The sequence below is a fragment of the Scleropages formosus genome, chromosome 9, assembly GCF_900964775.1.
Source record: "Scleropages formosus chromosome 9, fSclFor1.1, whole genome shotgun sequence".
Lineage (NCBI taxonomy): Eukaryota > Metazoa > Chordata > Actinopteri > Osteoglossiformes > Osteoglossidae > Scleropages > Scleropages formosus.
In genome coordinates, this window is record NC_041814.1 from 28742766 (window position 1) to 28761614 (window position 18849).

The 18849-nt window shown below is 44.1% G+C and overlaps 1 protein-coding gene across 1 annotated transcript; it reads right to left on the reverse strand.

The window, feature by feature from the left end:
• Nucleotides 1–2411: 2411 nt before the first annotated feature.
• On the reverse strand, nt 2412–5188 carry mnx1 (motor neuron and pancreas homeobox 1). The gene is made up of 3 exons (XM_029255158.1): nt 4678–5188; nt 3258–3418; nt 2412–2678 (listed from the first exon to the last, which is right to left on the reverse strand). Exons 1-3 carry the CDS (start codon nt 5186–5188, stop codon nt 2412–2414), a joined length of 939 nt encoding a protein of 312 aa, XP_029110991.1.
• Between the last annotated feature and the right edge of the window lie 13661 nt (nt 5189–18849).

Below are 18849 nucleotides of genomic sequence, written 5' to 3' on the forward strand. Positions count from 1 at the left end.
TGATAACGTATCATGACAAGATGAAAATTTTGCACTCGTGCACAATCCTGTACAATAATAATTGCAGTAAAACGCATTAAAATTCCACTTAACTCCAGAGAATGGCGAGATGCCAAAGCGACACACATTTGATGAATTTATTAAAAACTCAATCGTTGATCAATTAAAAACGAAAAGAGATCAATTGTACAGGCGGCCGGCCGTGTTCAGTGATGTGAATGTAATGTGTGTTTCATTTTCGGGAAATAAACCCATTTGTCTCTGCTTGTTATTGCATTATTCATAATTGATTTAAAAAAAAAAAAACTGAACGTAGGTTATAATTTTCTCAGTATGAATATAATTCACACATTCGCAGTTTACACCGTTTTTACAGCTTCCGGCTGCAATGCTGTCTATAATATGAGTTATTAGTCCAAGTGCACCTGCTGTCATCGTTTTCAGGTCGAGAAAATCTCGGCTCCTACTATTGAACCGGTGATAACAGCAATAATTTCAATGTAAAATGAGACTTTAGACGATGCTTATTATACTGAGCTTACAAGTAGTTTTTGTGTGCAAAAAATCCTTGCCTTAATTAAAAAAAAAAATCTGTTTCTCTTCTCTACGACAGTTGCGCTTCTGAAATATTTTATTTCTTAATAGATTATATGACGTAAGTTGTGCACTCGTTCCGCTGTAAGAAATGTCTTTCTGTGTTTTTTTATATACAATGACAGTGATTATATGAGCTACATTTTTCTTAATTCTAATAATAGGCTTTGGCGACCCCCCCCCCCCCCGTGTCTCTAATAAAATCGGTCGCACTGATTGAACACTTTGCACATTTTCTCGCGTTTGCGCCACTTTCTCGAGCCGAACGCGCGCACCGGAGCGCGCGCCGAGATTGAGCCCCCCCCTTTTAGGGGTTTATTAATAGCTGCCTTACTGCCCATGTGGTGTGAGATGGTTGTTTGCTCCGGCGCACATTTGCACGGGTTCGAGATCGCTATTAACGGAAACGACCGCGCCGCGACCCGGAGCGCGCGCCGCAGATGCGGGTGACCGAGGGCAGCGGGGCCGCGCGGCGCGCGCCGCGGACTGCGAAACGGCAACGTTCGAATATCCAAGTCGGCCTTGTACTCACTGTATCAATAAATATGCTGTTATGGATACTGCATTATATAGCAGCACAGTCAGCGTGCTATTGAAGTAATAATAAACATTAAATAATTTATTAGAAATAATTAACATTTTAAAAACATGGCAACATTTTGTAATAAAATGGAGTAAATATGGGCCTGGTGATGGGAGCTTTTTGTGTTTTAATTAAAACTGCTAGTGATGATGGTCAGTGTAAAAATAATGTACATAATGATCGCACAGGGCTTTTTAAATCCCCAGCCGTGCGCGCGGAACGTAGTTAAGGATCTGCTCGCAAAAGAACATGCAAAAAATAGCCTAATTCCTCAGAAATCCATCCAGGGTTCAGCGGTCTTTTTTTAATAAAACATTTTTATTGTATGCCATGTGCACCATGAGAAACGCTGAACAATAATTTACCATGCGCGTGTAGCCGCCCCCTCTATAAATACCGTATACAAAAATAAAGACGTTACATATTATCATTTATTTGCTACACGTGAAGGGCCTTTGACACAACTACACATGTGCGACCACACAGTTTGTTTGGTGAAACAAACACAAACACACGCACAAAAAATAATAATAAAAAAAAAAAAATGTAAAAAAAAAAAAAAAAAAAAAAAAATGCAGTGGTTACCAAGGCAACGGATCCCGAGTTTGGTATCAAAACTGGAGCTCGTGACCCGTCGGCGGGTTCATGGACCGACACGGAGATGCGAGTAAAACACAACATGTCCAGTGGAAATCATGCAAAGTGTCCGATTTACCAGAGTACATTAGAGTGGAGTACAACAAAGTACCGCAGAGTACAGCACGGTAGAGTGCAGTACGGTGTACTAGAGTACAGTACAATGTGGTACAATAGAGTGCAGTACAGTACAATACGGTGCAGTAGTGTAGAGTACAGTACAAATACGGTAGAGTGCAGTACAGTATAGTACAATACGGTAAAGCACAGTACAATACACGGTACAGTAGAGTGCGGTACGGTACACTCCTAGAGCACGGTAAAGAGCTTTTCTTCAGTGCTGTGTCACACGTGCGGCGTTTACACTCAGTTTATGCACATTTTGTCACATTTTTGTCACATTTTTGTCACACGACTGACTCACTCGTCTCGTGAAGCGCCGATGTGTCGCTCCGGCCGTGACGGACACTTCGCTGCGCGGCTCGGCGCACGTGGCGGACGGACAGTGTGTGACGTGTCCGCTCGTGTTATTTTTACCGATAAAAAAACGAGGAGCGGGGGGGTGGTGGTGGTGGTGGTGGGGGAGGGTTTGGGGGTCTTACTCCCGCGGGCTCCTGGGGCCCCGCTCGTCCTCCGAGGAGCACTCGGACGAGTTGTACAGGTAACCCTCGTCGCCCTCGTCCTCGTCACTGTCCCTCAAGGCGCGCACCCGCGAGCTCTTGAGCGGCTCGGCACGCGGACAGTCCGTGCTCTCGCGCAGGTCCGCTTTGGACTCCTTGGGCTTGTCGGCGTCCTGGGCCGCCTGTTCCTTGGCCTTCTTACTGCGCTTCCACTTCATCCTCCTGTTCTGGAACCAGATCTTCACCTGCGTACAGTCGTGTATTATTATTATTATTATTATTATTATTATTATTATTATTATTAATGAGGTGTAGAGCTTCCTAAAAAAAGACACAGTTTTAGAAGAATGATGCATGGAAGCAACGCCATCAAATCCAGTCACAATTTTACTGTTTCGCATCTGCACTGATTTTATTCCCGTCGTCCAGATTTATTTCGATTTTATTACTTACTTTTTCTACTTTATTTCCAATTTATTATATAAAAGTGCATTAATTAAATCTAGATGTTTGTTATATTATTGTGGATCTTAAATCTAAAATATCTTAAATATTTTAGGTAAATATTAAGCATGCACTTTTATTATTATTATTATTATTATTGCAGCTACATTTTTGAAATATAAAACAATAAAGTGTGTAAACGCAAATCTTATGACAATCAACATAATTCGACTGGCCCGTGTAAATATTAATGTATGCATTCCTACAGTTACCGTATTTAAATCACTGCTTCTCCCTATTTTAACGCGCGCGCGCGGAACACACCGCTCACTGCAAGCTGCGTGACGAAATATCCACGTCGTTGTTTTTCCTCTCCATACCTGTGTTTCCGTGAGCATGAGCGACGTGGCCACCTCGAACCTCTTGGGTCGCGACAGGTACTTGTTCAGTTTGAACTGGTGCTCGAGCTCGAGCAGCTGCTGGCTCGTGAACGCGGTGCGCGGCCTCCGGCACTTCCCCAGCAGGTTGGACTGGCCCTGAGCTGCGGGAACAGCGAGCAAGGAGCGCGATGCGCCTTCATTTGCATAATGACAGTGGCTATTATACAATGTATACATTGGAGATCACGTGCCATGTGTTTCTATATCAGTGGACTCCACATCTGAACTTTATAAGATCTGAGCAATACTGAATATTCCGCTGACTCAGCACTCAAGTGTTTTAGGTCAGTGTCCCTGGAGGAGTGCTAACCCAACACCCTTCTGTAGTGTGTGAAACCCCTCCACTGACAGCAGACAGCAGGTGCGTTTGGAGCGGGAGGGAAATTCTGTATGTGCACCCCGTGAAAGTGCCGGAACACACTGGGTTTACAGCCCGGCAGGGCTCAGGGGTCACGGGTTCGACCTTCCCTGCGATCATAGTGTTTACTGCCTTTTGTGGTTTCATTAAAAGTGTTGATCACATGTTGCTGTGCCTCTAATAATAATAATAATAATAATGAATCTGGGTTCAGTCTGTTTCCTGGCTGTAAGATGCAAACTCCCAACATTTCAAAATGAAGCAGGGTGTCCCCCGAGCCCCTTGGAGAACACACACACACACACACACACACGCCAAGTCATGCTCGGACCATTAGTCACAGGGCGGTCGGCGGCTGCGGCCGCTGCGTTTCGGCACGCCGGCGGCCTGTTTACCAGCCCCTTGGAGAGAAAGCGCCGGAACGCAGGGGGACAAAAGGGCCAGTCTGCCGTGGGCAAACACTCGCTGCCCGAAAATGTCTCACGGAGCTGCCACTTTCCCACCGCCCGTCATGTGGTCACACACACGCACTCCGTCAAAGAGCTCCTTCTTCCTCTGCGCTTCTGCTCGACCAGCGAGAGGCCTCTGACTGCAGACACAGCACTGCGGTAATTCACCATCATTTTACATGGTCTGGCCACCACATCAGGATGTATTCGTACAAGTGTCTAACAGTGGCTGCTTTGTGTCCTGAGCTCCTCGCAGCCATTTACCCATTTCGAGCGGTGCACAAAAGGTAAAGCGCTTCGACCAAGGGTACTGCAGCAGGAGCGGGATTCGACCCCACGTCCTTCGAGCTGAAGGGGACGGGTGTGAGCGCCAATCTACCTGCTGCCCTTGGGAGGAGCAGAGAGCTAAAGAGCCCTTTGAGGACAGCAGGGCAGTGAGCAGCATCACTCCCCGTTGGCGCGCGGCCTTGAGGACGGCCGAAACGCGCACCCGACACGCGCGCGGGCCGAAGGGGCCCTTCAGACGACCCGCGCCGCCCCCGCCGGTACTCACAGCTGAAGTCGGACATCTTGGGCAGCATCATGCCGGCCGTGGAGACGCGCAGCCAGTGGTCCAGCGGGAAGGAGCCGGCGCTCACCTTGATGGGGTCGCCGGCGTGGTGCTGGTGCTGGTGGTGATGGTTGCCGTGTTGGTACGAGTAGGAGAGCGCCGGGTGCTGACCCAACGCCGCCGCCGCCGCCGAGTACGTGTACATGGGGTGGCCGTAGAGCGCCTGGGGCGGGATGCCCGCCGAGCTGGGGGGGGGTAATCCGACCACGCCGGAGTGGGGGCCGCCCAGGAAGCCCGGCTTGGGGATGAGCGCGCAGGGGCCGATGCGGGGGGGAGACGGGGTCTCGCTCCGCAGCGAGTCGGCCGCGGAGGTGAGGTCCGAGGCGCTCGCGCCCCCCGAGGACGAGAGCGATGAGGACGACAGGGAGGTGACCAGTGCCAGGGGGGAGGTCTGCGCCTTCGGGGGGTCCACGGCCAGCAGGGCGTCGATGCGGAAGTTGTTGGACTTCTCCATGTGGCCTCGGGTCCCGGTGGTCCCGGTGGTCCCGGTGGTGTCGGCGGTGCCGCTCGTCCCCGCGCTCCTGCCTGCGCTCTCCCTCTTCTCCTCTCCTCTCTTCTCCTGCAGTGGATCCAGGGCGGACTGAGCGCCGCGCGCCCCCTGCTCCTCACTTCAACGCTTCTCGGCGGGAGGACCGGCGGCGCGCGTGCACGCGCGGGCGCCCTCCGATTGGTCAGCAGCGTGCGCGTCCACAGCGAGCCCCTTTAATCCCTTTCTTTTTCTTTTTTTTTTTTTTAAATTCTCTGTGCTTTAACCATCCTAGACTGAAATGCCAGCCGTTCGCTCAATCCTGTCTCCATTTGTTTTTCTTCCAGCAGCTCAAAGTGGATCCCGGAGCTCATTCGATTTTTCCATTTATTAATTTTCCTCCACATAATAATAATAACAATAATGATAGTGAATGAAAATGTTTTATTAATTTTATAATAATAATTGTAATTAAAAGAAAAAATGACAATTATAGTTGCTAAATAATAATAATAATAATAATAATAAGAAGACGAGAATCTTTCAGTCAGCCACGATATTATTTTTATTTTTACCCCGTTATCACAGGTTATGTGCACTTGATTATTATGGGTTGTAAACTGTCTTGGGAGGGAGAACAATCTGGAATGTCTGTATTTGCCTGTTTATTTCGTTAAAAGCGCAGCACCTCGGGGACATATAACTGTACATTGAAACAGCACGGATTTTTCTCCGCGTTTATTGCTTTGCCTGTTTTTTCATTCTTCGAGTCTTGGTTTGTGGCATCGAAGCAGAAAGTTAGTGACGAATTTAGAAAAAATATGCAAAAGTTGTGTAGAGCGGGTCACGCTGTAGGACACGTCCGAAGTGTGTGTGTGTGTGTGTGTGTGTGTGGAGGGTCAGCATGTTACTCAGCAGATATTGCAGAAGCACATTTTATGTACACTGTACTGTACTTGCGCTTGTGCTCTACATCACAGACACGTGTCTCTAATGTTTTATATATATATAAATATGTGTATATACATGCAAACTTGAATGTATAGAGCTTTGCGCGCGTGACGGTGTGTGGGGTCGAAACCCGCGGCTCACACTATGTTTTCACTGACAGTTTGTCTTGGGGGAAGGACCGTGTCACATTCACACCTCCTCTTCCAAAGGTGTGTTTGTGTTCTTTTGGGGGGGGGCGGGGTTCAAGTAGGGTAGCTCTGACCCCCCCTCCCCGCCAATACCTCTATCTACGTGTTCTGACTCCTGTACCGAGGTCATCGTGTCCATCGTCGTCACCTTCATCACCTCCAGGGGTCCGACGCTCCAACCCCCACGGTGACATGAAAGGACGGGCCGGGGGAGGGTTGACGCCCGTTTCCATGGCAACGGCAGGTGGCCGCCAACAGACCACCCAGAGCGCGCGCCATGTTTGGCAGCTCACCTGGGAATGGAGTAGGACAGGTGTAGGGTTCGAGCCCTGCAGGTGGTCCCACGTGGGCTCGTGTGTGCGTGTGTGTGTTTATTGGCTTCATTCTCTGCTGTTTATTTGGAGATTCCTGCGGCGCTGGACTGACCGCTAAAGATGCTCATCTGGATACGAGAAAGTCATGTGGAATATGAAAAAAAAAACATAAAAATACTTTCTGTCTGAAATTAAACACACGCACAATGTATATGGAAATATATGCTCTCTATATAACGTATAAATACGGATATAGGCTACGTATATACATATATAAAACTTTATATATTATGTACTTGTGCAGATGTAAATATTATACACACACATAAATGTATTTTCGGAGTTATAATTATTCTCCTGTTACCGGAAGTCTTCCCTTATTTGGACAGAGGTGCACAGATCGAGGTTATGATGGAGTGTGTACATTTCTATTAAAATATGTCATATTATTTTAACAGAAGATAATGGAGCTGGGAGGGAGCTGTACTAACAACTTCAAAGTTGTTGGTTCGAAACCCATTTTCGCCTCCTGCTGCAGTATTTCGATTAAGGCGCTTGCCCTGAATCCCAGTAAAAATGTGCTGTACAAAAGGGTAAATCAGTGTTCGCCGCAACAGATTTATATAAAACAATTTACTCTTTCGCGCGAAATTCCTTCGGTAAGTTTTGTCCTACGGAACAAAAGCGACAAAAAAGTTATAAAAAAAAAAAAAACGTGATTCCACTGCAGTAACACTCATATTAATATTACGTCACTCCTATGCGGTACAAGCAATATTCACCAAATTATAATATCATATTTTCTCAATACCTAAATCTCTCTCTCTCTCTCTCTCTCTCTCTCACACACACACACACACACACACACACACAGTGCGGGGATTTAATGGGAGCTCGAGGCGTCAGGAGAGCAATTGTTGCTCGAAGAAGTAATGTGAGCAATTAAGTGATTAAAATAAGCAGCTGGGAAACGGAGCTGAGAGCCTCGGTGCGTCACTTTACAAACACACCGCGGAGTGTGAGGTAATACATACATCACTATACACTGCTCTGTGTGTGTGTGTGTGTGTGTGTGTGTGTGTGTGTGTGGCCGCGCGCGCAATCACCCTCCATCTCAACGGATTGCAGAGATACAATGTATCCTTTTCCAAAGTGTCGCAACAGTTTCTCCTCTATTGCTGCAGAAATACTCCTTTAATAATAATAATAATGCAAGATTTGAAATTTTGCCATTCTATCACATATGATGCTGGAACCAGCTCTCCGGAACAATAAATAGATGCAATAAATAATATCTCGAAATACATGCATTTCACAGTTTAGAGGACTAACTGTATTTTTTTTATATTTCACTGTATACTGTGAAATAATGTCATGCGATACAGTAGCGCAGCAGTACAGTACAGAGCAGAAGTAATATTTCAGAACGCAAAAGCGTTTCACCAGATAAACCAAGTAAAATATCAGAAGTGATATTATAATTTATAGTGTAATGCGAAAGAGTATTTTTTGAGAAATGTTGGGCTGAACAATTCTCTTCGCATCTGTGCGATGAATATATTATAAACTGCTGCAAAACACAGTTTACACGGGAGGAAACGACTGCATTAAATATGATCTCATAAACACTTGTGTTTACAGCGCAGGGGGGTTCAGGAGCAGCACCAGTCGAGGCTCCGTCTCCCACCGACCGACATTATTCCGACAATTTATAGCTGCACATCCACTTGAAAGGCACCGCTCGGCGTCGTCGCGAGTCAAAGCCCTGGCGCGTGACACGTACCGCGCGACACGCAGGCTGTTACAACGAAAATGCGCGATGAAGGTGGCGCGCGACGGCCAGGATTTGGACAGGATGGATAGATAGATAGATAGATAGATAGATAGATAGATAGATAGATAGATAGATGTTTGATTGTTTACTGATCCAGCAATCAATTAATTAATTAAAGCAATCGAGAGGAGAGACTGTGTATCGGTGGAAATTCCCCCTAAACGAGCCACTCGGAGTTAATGGACAAAAAGGGCTCCGGATGAGGATTATTGACACCCTGTTGCCCTTAACCCGTCTCCCAATAAAGCTGATTAGCTCGAGCCAATCTATCAGATGACCCGTCTCGGGGGAAATCAACGACAATTCGCCACGAATTCACCACGAATTCACCGCGATTCACTGCGATTCCCCAGCAGTCGGACGCGAGCTGTCGGTCCGTGAGGAGCCGCGGATCGGATCGTATTAAGGGCAATTATGAAATATGAGGCGGACACTTTGGAGCTCAGATATGAGTGGCGGCTGATTGAAGTCGCTCTTCAAAGGGAGCCGCGCGCTCGCTGCTAGGCCCGTTATTTAATTACTCGCTGTCATTATTTATTATTATAAATAATTACATTAATAATAGCAATTTAAACCGAGTGGTTTATAACTTATGTTTTACGCGCATTCCTGTTCTGTTTGTGGTGATACTGTTTTCATGACATTAATGACATATTAAAATACACCCTTTTGACATGTGAAGTTTCTTTGCTGTATAGAAATGCATTTATACAATGTAAAATGTGTGTGTGTGTGTGTGTGTGTGTGTGTGTGTGTATATATATATATATATATAGGTATCTAAATGCATTTATGAAACGTGTATATGTGGATACAAATGTACAGGTTTTTAAAAATTTGAAATGTGTCGGAATGTCCTTTGGATTCATTTCCTCTGTTCTCCTCTTTACTGTTACTCTTTCCTCTTCTCTTTTTATTCCGCTCCTGTTTACTTTCCTCTCTGTTTTGTCTCTATTTGTGAATTTATGTTTTTTTTTTTTTTTCTTCTCATTTTCTCCTCTCGGGAGGTTATCATTTTTTTTTTTAGCTCCCCCTCCCTTCGCATTTCTCGCTGCTTTTACTCTCTCAGCTCTGCGCTCCAACCACCACCTCCTCCTCCTTCTCCTCCAATTTAATTTCATTAAGAGATCACATGAATATTTCTATTAAAGCACATGTGAAATATGAAGCCATTTAGTGGTGGCCCGCGCCGATCACGCGCGATTTATGGCTCTTATTCATCACATCAACACAAGGGGGAAATTAATATAACTGCCTGCAATGGAAATAGACCCCAAAACCCCGGCCTTTCCTGAAAGCCGTTAATTTGATCCATAATTACTTTCACAATTAACTGAAATACAAATCAAAGTGACAAATCGAAATAGTTTATATATTAATTACCCGAGCTAAATGTGTTCATTATAAAAAGGCAATTTAAGACGATCCGCGCTGTCTCTTTTATTGCAATAAATACATTCGATTAAATTGGCACCCCGGTCCCAAGTGTGTAGCGCTGCACACCCTCACACACCCTCTGATGCTCCATTTCCGGGTGTCACGTGCAGGGAGAAATGGGGCTCTCAAAAAGTTTATGGGAAAAAAGTGGAGATTTGCTTTTATTCTCTTATCTGACGCTTTTCTCCAACAGTGACTCACCATGACCATGTTCAGCCACTTACAGTGATTTACCCTTTTATACAACGTGGCAGGTTTTACTGGTTTTTACTGGATCAGTTTTAGGGCGAGAACCCTGCTCAAGGTAACTACAGCTGGAGGTGAAACTCGAACCTGCGACCTTTTGGTCGAACTATATTGCCAGCAATAGAAACAGCTGCGATACAGTCACTCTTCAACGCCTTTTTATTTTTCTTCACGAACATTTATTAATTTAATTTAATTTCCTCTTTAATATCACTTCGCTGCTTTGACCCATACTCGTATCGTGAACTAATCTAACGTTTCAGGTTAATACACATTTATTTTTCAACCGTTTTACAATAAAAATGTATATAATTATAATATGTTTAATATAGAAAATTAAAATCTTATACAATTTATGCAATTTAATACATTTAGCATATAATGAATTATACATTTTATAACATTTTATAAATTTTATATGAAATTAATAACTGAATGCAATCACAAAATCAAGACACAACAACAAAAATCTGTTCCAAACACCAAAAGTGTATTAACTTCCATACATTATAAAAATGCAGAATTCTTTATAAATAACTAATAAAACAGCTACCACTAATACGTGTCGTTACAAATAACTAATCACAACACCCGAATACTAGCTTTTACAATCACAGCTCATAATTAAATGCCCAACAGAGAAAAGCTTAATGAAATAAACACATAAAAATGTAGCTGTGAAAATAAATTACTGGATGTCACGTTTAAAATCCTTTACAGTTAATTTAGTTTAATATGATTCCTTAAAATGGTTTTAATACCGTTACAATATGGAGGAAAAGCACGTGGAATATAAAAATGAATGTGAAATAAAATTTAACATGTAAGACAGATGCTTCCATGAGCGTGTCAGCCCTATACACACGCATACACACGTGTGTATATATTAAATCATTTAAGCTGTTTTGCAGTGAATTGTCTCTGTAGCCAATATTTCTGTAATAAAGAATGGGGGCATATTCATATTGCATGAAAAAAGCCTAATTCTGAAAGTATAATACGTTATTAACGTTATCCTATATATATATGTAAATCAATAATATAATATAATTATAATTATAAAATATTTATATATAATTTTAAATAGCATTCTATTTACAATTTTATTTTCCGAAATCGCAGTTTTTCGCGGAGCAAAAAAGCGACCTGCGTTTCCACATCCAGCCGGTAGTTGGCAGTAAAACGCACTGAAACGCGAAAGGGGATTGGAACGCAAAAGCACCTCATGAAAATTAGTTCCGCAGCGTTTACAGCTCCTGTCTGTTCTCAGGTGTCTGTGATCAGTAATTATAAATTACTTTTCATTTTAATGCTGCTTGAAGTTAAAAGTGTTCCCGTGAAGAGTCTTATGAAGTATTTTTTTTTATTGTAACCATAGCCAATATTTTTAAATAACCTGACCATAACTTTACCATATACATATATATATATATATATATATATATATATAATATATACTGTATATAGATTTATCTATATCTTAACCTAATGCATAAAAGGACATTTATATTATTAATACCTTTTATTGATTAGGTTGATAATAAGGAACAGCTGGTAATTCTGGGCTTTTCTGGTGTAGGTTCTAGCCCAGTGCCCAGTGTTTCTAGGATAGGGTCCTGACCACCATGACCCTGACAATGAGAAGTGGTTTACAAACCTTAGTGAAAGTGACCCAGTGAAGCTGATGACCACTGCACACACACTTGTGAGGGATTGAACACAAGATTGTTTTTTTTTAAATTTTTTATTTACACTCATTTTGAAGTAGTTTTATTTCAATGCAGTTTGAAGTTACGTAAAAGAAAAAGTTACGCTGCAGCGGACAGGCATCCTGTCCAGGGTGTACTCTGTTTTGTCCCCAGTGCTTCTGGAATAGACTCTAGACCACTGTGAGGCAGCACTGGAGAAGTGGCTTTTGGTAATGAAACACACACACACACACACACACACACACACACACACACACACACACACACACACACAAACAAAATGTCTACAACTGCTTGTTCCGAGTGGGGCTGTGGCAAGTCAGAGCCTAGCCCAGCAGCGCAAGGTGCAGGGCCGAGGGGGGAGGGGACACACCCTGGACGGGACACCAGTCCGCCGCATGGTAGCCCAAGCAGGACTCAAACCCCAGACCCTCCACACAGTGGGCCCTGGCCAAACCTACTGTGCCACCATGCCCCCCCCAGAATGAAACAGTTGGAGTCAAATTCTACTTCCTGCCATAGTAACCTTGAGTAAGATACTGATAATGTGGTAAAAGAAAAAAAAATACACAGCTATATAAATGAATAAATCATGGTAAGCAGCTGAGTATAAAAGGTAACACTGAAAGTCACTTTGGAGAAAAGCATCAGAAAAATGAATAAAAAGCTGAAAAAAGGGTATATTAAAGGGTTTAATAAAAGCTGATCTGCGAGTAAACTGAGTGAACAGAGCGATGTCTGTATTATGAGGCTTTTACCCTTTCTGTTTATCAGACACGTTGACAACGTAATTTTCACTGTTAAGCTTCTTAGAATTTTTCACTTGGTTTTACATCTTGGTAGTTTTTACTGGAGTCAACTCGGGGTAAGTACCTTGTTTTAGGGTAATGCAGCAGGACTCAAATCTGCAGCTCTACCAGTATGTCACATATTAGATGGTACTTAAAGCACACACACGACATCATAACCCCTGACAGGCTTCAGGTTGAAGCAGGACATGACAACCCAGGTGGGACTGGAACCCACAACCCTCAGCTCCATCTCTCAGCCTTGTATGATCATCTGCTTTACGATCATTGTGAAACGTTGTTGTGAAGCGCAGTGAACGTTCACCACAAGCTCCAGCAGTGCAGCAACAGGACACGTGCTCAAAAGCAACATCTGATTGGCTGAGCCCAAGCTGTTGGATTTTGACCCATGCTATCGAGATGGGACAATAAAGAGCCGTCCCCATCACCTGGTGCACTTCCCACACCTGATCTCAGAGCTGAAACTACTTGCTCCTGGAATACCATGGCTTTCAAAGTGCTGCTGCTGTGCACCTTGGCCGCCGCCTTTGCATCAGGTAAAGACCAAAAAAAATCTCTTTCCTGTCTCCTTCTAGAGTGGACAGTAACCAAACTGTAGTATAAAGAAGAGCAAGTGTAAGAAAGAGCAGCGGGAGTAGAAATGCACCACCTCAGTTCTCCGTGGTGGGCGGAAGTAAATTTTTTATTAGTACTTTTCATGTCACATGGCAGCTAAACATCATCCGGTAGATCTAATTTTTCAAACTTGTCACTTATTTTAGATGCGGAGGACAAGCCTGGACTGTACAGAAAGGTAAACGTGGGCTGTTTTTCTTTATTTGCATAATAAGGCTCCGCCCCTTTCTCCTCTTATTTTGCAACCGGTACGGCCGGCCCTGCCCCGCACGGCTCCAGTGGGCAGCGACCCCAACCCACTGTTTTTTCAGCCTCGAAACGTGAAGGTGCAACTCTGAGAAGCGAACCTCAGGTCAGGTGGTCGCTTTCCCACTGCAAACGTACCGCCAGCTGTTTCCGTATTCGCCGCCTAGCGGCTAATCAGTATTTTAAAGATCTTTCTTTCCATCGTATCGAGTCCCTTTCTGACAGCAATAATTGCCAGTTTTCTTCATGCTGGTAAATTCAGTTTCCGCCTTTTTTTGTCCAATGTGATCAATGTACTGTAGAGGACACTGAAGTTAAAATCTATAGTCCATAGTCCATTGTCCATAATGTGTACTGTATTATCCATAATCTATATCCTCCTGAGGCCCAGCAAAAACAGAAGGTTTTTGGATATATTTCCATGATTTCCAGGAAGCTGTCCAAGCCCCACCCACTCATGGGCTGTTGTTTAAAAGCAGGGAACATCCTGTAAGGAGCGTCATAACAAGTAGGGAGACACTTGTCCTCTAGAGTGGACAAAAGTGAATGGCTGGCTGTGAAATGAACGAAGAAGCACAGAATGACCGATGGGCCTGTGTTTGCAGCCCGTCTGCTCGGACATGAGCAAGGTGGGCGCGTGTCCCCTTAACTACGTCCCAGTGTGCGGAACCGACGGCAACACCTACGCCAACGAGTGCGCGCTCTGCTTCCGGAGACTGTGAGTGCCCTGCCCCCCATCCCCCGCTCCGTCCGTGGGCAAGAAGACACGAGAGCCACCCGCAGTCTTACCGTGGTCTCTCAGGCTCACCGTAACAATACCGCAGTAACTGGGTGACATCACATGTAGCCCAACGCGAATCACCACCATCGTGTTTGGGTGTGGAGTTGCAGTAAATATTGTAAAACTGGGTACATCGTGGACAGAACAGAGGGAAGGAGGAGGGGAGCCAAGGATTTGGGTGTGTCTTCTTTACACAGATATCATTTACTACCTCAACATTTTGTTTGAAAATATATGACACCCCCCCCTCCCTTGGGGGGAATATAAGTAATGTTCTCCAGAGACGAAGTATAAATGAGGCTGAGCTGCATTAATAAGATTTGTTTAAGCCGCACTATTAATTATTTGTCGCTGACCACGCTCTCCGTCTCCAGGGAGGCCAAAACGGAGATCCTCGTCACGAAAGACGGGCCCTGCTGAGTGGAGCCGGAGGCCCTGGAGACAATAGCGTGTCCTCTTTCTGATGTGCGATGTGCTCCTCTCATTAAATTAGCGCCGCATCTCACCACGGACTCGGAGTGATTCCTCCTGCTGTGCAAACAGGCGACACGTTGACTTTCGAGAGCGAGGAGGAGCTTTGGGTGTCAGCTCCGTCCTCGCTGGGGCTCTCGCACAATTTCACTAATCATTTATGTATGTACTGTATACTATGTATAAATCAATGTACATACACACACATATAGTGTGCATAATAGAGATCCATCCATCCATCCATCCATCCATCCATCCATCCGCTTGTCCTAATAGGGTCACGGTGGATAATAGAGATATATTTTTTATTTATATATATATTTTGAGACATTCTATTTCAGAAATATATTTACAATATGTATTTTTAAATATTTATCTATATATGCATACATAAGACTGTACATACACACACATACACGATGCATAATAGATATATTTTTATTTATATATATTTGAGACATTCTATTTTACAAATATATATAATTTTTTTCTAAATATATATGTATACATGACTGTACATACACACATGCACACACACAGACGCACATAGTGTGCATAATAGAGGTATATTTTTAATTTAATTATATATGTTTTTTTAAATATATATCTATGTATGTATACATATGACTGTACATACAGTACACACACACATATATACATGATAATAGATATAATAGATATATTTATATATATATTTGAGACATTCTACTTTATAAATATACATACAGTACGTATTTTTTAAATATATATCTATTTCTGCATACATATGACTGTACACACATATACAGTATATATACACTATGGATAACAGATATATTTTTTATTTATATATGTGTGTATCTGTATATGCGCACGTATGACGTTATGACACTTAACGCTTAAGACACTCTGGCCTTGGCTCCCACCGTAAACCTACTGCTCTGCTCCGAGATGTTTAAGGTCTAGAGACGCGGTCTCATCTCAGAGAAACTTCCCTTCAAAGACAGGCTGCTGCGGCCCCGTCCTCCGCCCGCGGGGACAAATCTCGGCTCGAGACAAAGCACTTCCGACAACTTGTCCACCGACTTCCTCCTTGTCCTGCCGGTTCCAGGACGGATGTTACGGGCTCATTTGCAGCGAGCAGCAGAAGTGGTTCAAAATCCCCGAGGAACCAACCCGCAAGACACGCGGCCGTCTTCTTACCGTGGTAAATATTCTTAGTGTTGCGCCCAGTTTGTCCTCCCGAAGGGGAATTTGGACGTTGAAGAAAAGTGGCGAAACTCACACATTTCGCATACGTATACGTCACTGCTGCAGACACATTAGCTGAGAAGTATGAAGAGGTGTGTGTGTGTGTGTGTGTGTGTGTGTGTGTGGCTTAGGAATCTGTCACAACAAATCTTTTGAAATAATACACACACACACACATCGTCTGAACCACTTGTCCCATATGGGGTCATGGGGAACCGGAGTCTAACCCAGCAACACAGGGCACAAGGCTGGAGGGGGAGGGGACACACCCAGGACGGGACGCCAGTCCATTGCAGGGCACCCCAGTTTGGCTTGAACCCCAGACCCACTGGAGAGCACTTCCCGGCCAAACCCGCTATAAAATAAAATAAATAAAATTAAATAATATTTCATAATATGAATAAAAAAATTGTTTAAATAAGAATAACAAATCACACTAAGCAGAAATGTATGGGTTACATGGCCTCACGTGGGACAGGAAGTTGAGCCGCTCGGTTTGGACTCCAGGACGTGATGGCGAAGCTCACAGGAATCGAGGCCCAAATGTAAATAAGGGGAATCAAACCAATTAGCCGCTGTCTTCACTCTCTGGCATTTATGGCTGTTGGAGGAAGCGCTTGTCAGTGCTGCTGTCAGTGCTCGATTAGGCTAATTGCATTAGGGCAGGACAAGAGATGGAGAGGTCCTGGTCACTGAGCGGTCCAGGTGGGGGGGCAGCCCGGGGGGGGGGGCAGCCCGGGGGGGGGGACTCTCCAAGTTCGACTTCCATTGTACCACACCGAAGGTCTGATTTAGAGCCCTGTCCCAGGAATGCAGAACAATTTACCCTGATGTTTCTTAAAGGGATAAGAAATATATATTTGTAGCATAAAAATAAGTATAATTATATATATTACAATATCATTTACTATAATAAGTATAATTAATTTGTTTTTACCCCATTGTTGACGTTCATGTTCTGTCTCTTTTTGACTTTTAAAGGGCTGTGAGTTTTCTAATGTTCCTCCTGCTCTTGTACCCATGATCAAGGTACACCCACCCACCCCCCACGGATGTGTCCGAAATCGATGCGGAAAACGGAGCGGATGCGTAAAAACGCAGTGAATGAAATGATTTACTCCATTATTCCCTACGGAGGAAAGCTGGTCTGTTCCAGGCCCGTTCCAGACAAACAGGACGAATCTCACATTACAACACGATACTCCATTGTAGGGACATTGTAGCGTTACCTGTTGTGCCTTTCATGTTCACCTGTTTTTTTTTTTTTTTACCCACCTACACTTTTTTGCAGTCTGTTCCCGAAAAATGATTTTAAAATAATTCTTTTTTATTTTTTATTCTGGTCGTGAAGCTTCTCTGTGTGTGTCACAGCCCCTCACACAGCTGCTTGGTACAACTGCCAGAAGTGCTCTGAGTTTTCTGAGCCAAGCAAAATGTCGCAAATGTCGGGGTAAATGAAGTAAGTGCTATTAATAACTGTGGGCCGAATAAGTGAAAACTTACCCTGAACTGATACCATAAGAATACCCTGAAGTGAAAAAACGTAAATAATTGTAAATTTCATTATCTAGCATTGTAAATTGCTGTGGAGAAAGGTGTCAGATAAATCACTATTGTTATTAATAATAATAGAAATAATAAACAGAAATAACAGAAATATGAATCCATCCATCCAACCAATCATAATAACCAGGATCATGGTGATCTGGAGCCTATCCCAGAAGCACTGGGTGCAAGGCTTGGGGTACACCCTGGACAGGAGGAATAATAATAATAATAATAATAATAATAATAATAATAATAATAATAATTTTATTGTTATTTATTGTTTCTTTAATATTTGTTTATTAACAGAATTATATTACAAATTAACAAATGGAAAAAGGTACAACCGAATTCCTGTCCGAACAAAGGAAAGCTGATTCTTCCTTCGCATGACAACATTTAACAATAAAGTAAAAACAGAGTTAAAAATACCGTGCACCTATCCTGCTTTTTTACGGGTCTGTGTGTGCGTGTCTGCGTTTGGCTTTCTCGCTGCCCCCAGGTCCAGTCGGTTCCGGAAAGCCACCGCATCCCCTGAACTTTGCTCGCGGCCCCGGCGTCCCAATTGACGCCTGGGTGCGAGGGGGGTCTTACGGGGAGGTCGTGGTGCCGCAATCGCAGCCGCCTCCCCTGTCCGTGGGAGCTCCGGCTGGGACGGGCCGCCGCATGCCAGCCGGGGGGCACGGGCCTCAGGCCCCGTGCTTTCGGCATAGGCTCCGCGCCACCGCGGCCCTGCGCCGGGCCAACGGTTATCGATAAGGGACGAATCGAATCGGAGCTCCGGAGGAGCCTGGATTCTGCTTAGCAAAGTCACTTGCTCGAATACACCATCCCCTCCTTTTACAGCTTCTCCGGGGCTAACGCTTTTACCATAAATCCTCCGCCTTGCCCTCCATCATTATCGGATATCTGTACAAAATAATTAGCTCACTGAAGAAGATTAATTACTGCACAAGTGGACAGGATAGCTTTACAAGAGGCGGGGGGGAGCAAATTGCATTCCTCCGTAATTTATAACCTTTTCCCCCCTTCCTTTTTTTTCAAAAAGTACCATCATCTTCGTGACGAATTTAATAAATAAGCTTCTAAAACGGGTTTCCGCCGCATCCGAAGCAGTAGAAATGCCACGATTGTTTGTTTTATGTGCGTTGCTACTAAGGGGGATGCAAATGGAGTTTGGAACCTGCTGATTTCAGAATAATCTCTCTAAATGATGTATAAAGCAGTCCTACTGACTCGCTGCCTTCAAGGCGGAAAGTGAGCAACAATCGTT

What these genes read in the sequence shown, in the direction of transcription:
- mnx1 (XM_029255158.1), bottom strand. Translation starts at nt 5,188, where the DNA reads ATGGAGAAGTCCAACAACTTCCGCATCGACGCCCTGCTGGCCGTGGAC. An exon ending in CAAGATGTCCGACTTCAGCT is followed by an intron (nt 3,419 to 4,677) that starts GTGAGTACCGGC and finishes CTGTTCCCGCAG; the next exon opens with CTCAGGGCCAGTCCAACCTG. An exon ending in TCATGCTCACGGAAACACAG is followed by an intron (nt 2,679 to 3,257) that starts GTATGGAGAGGA and finishes GACTGTACGCAG; the next exon opens with GTGAAGATCTGGTTCCAGAA.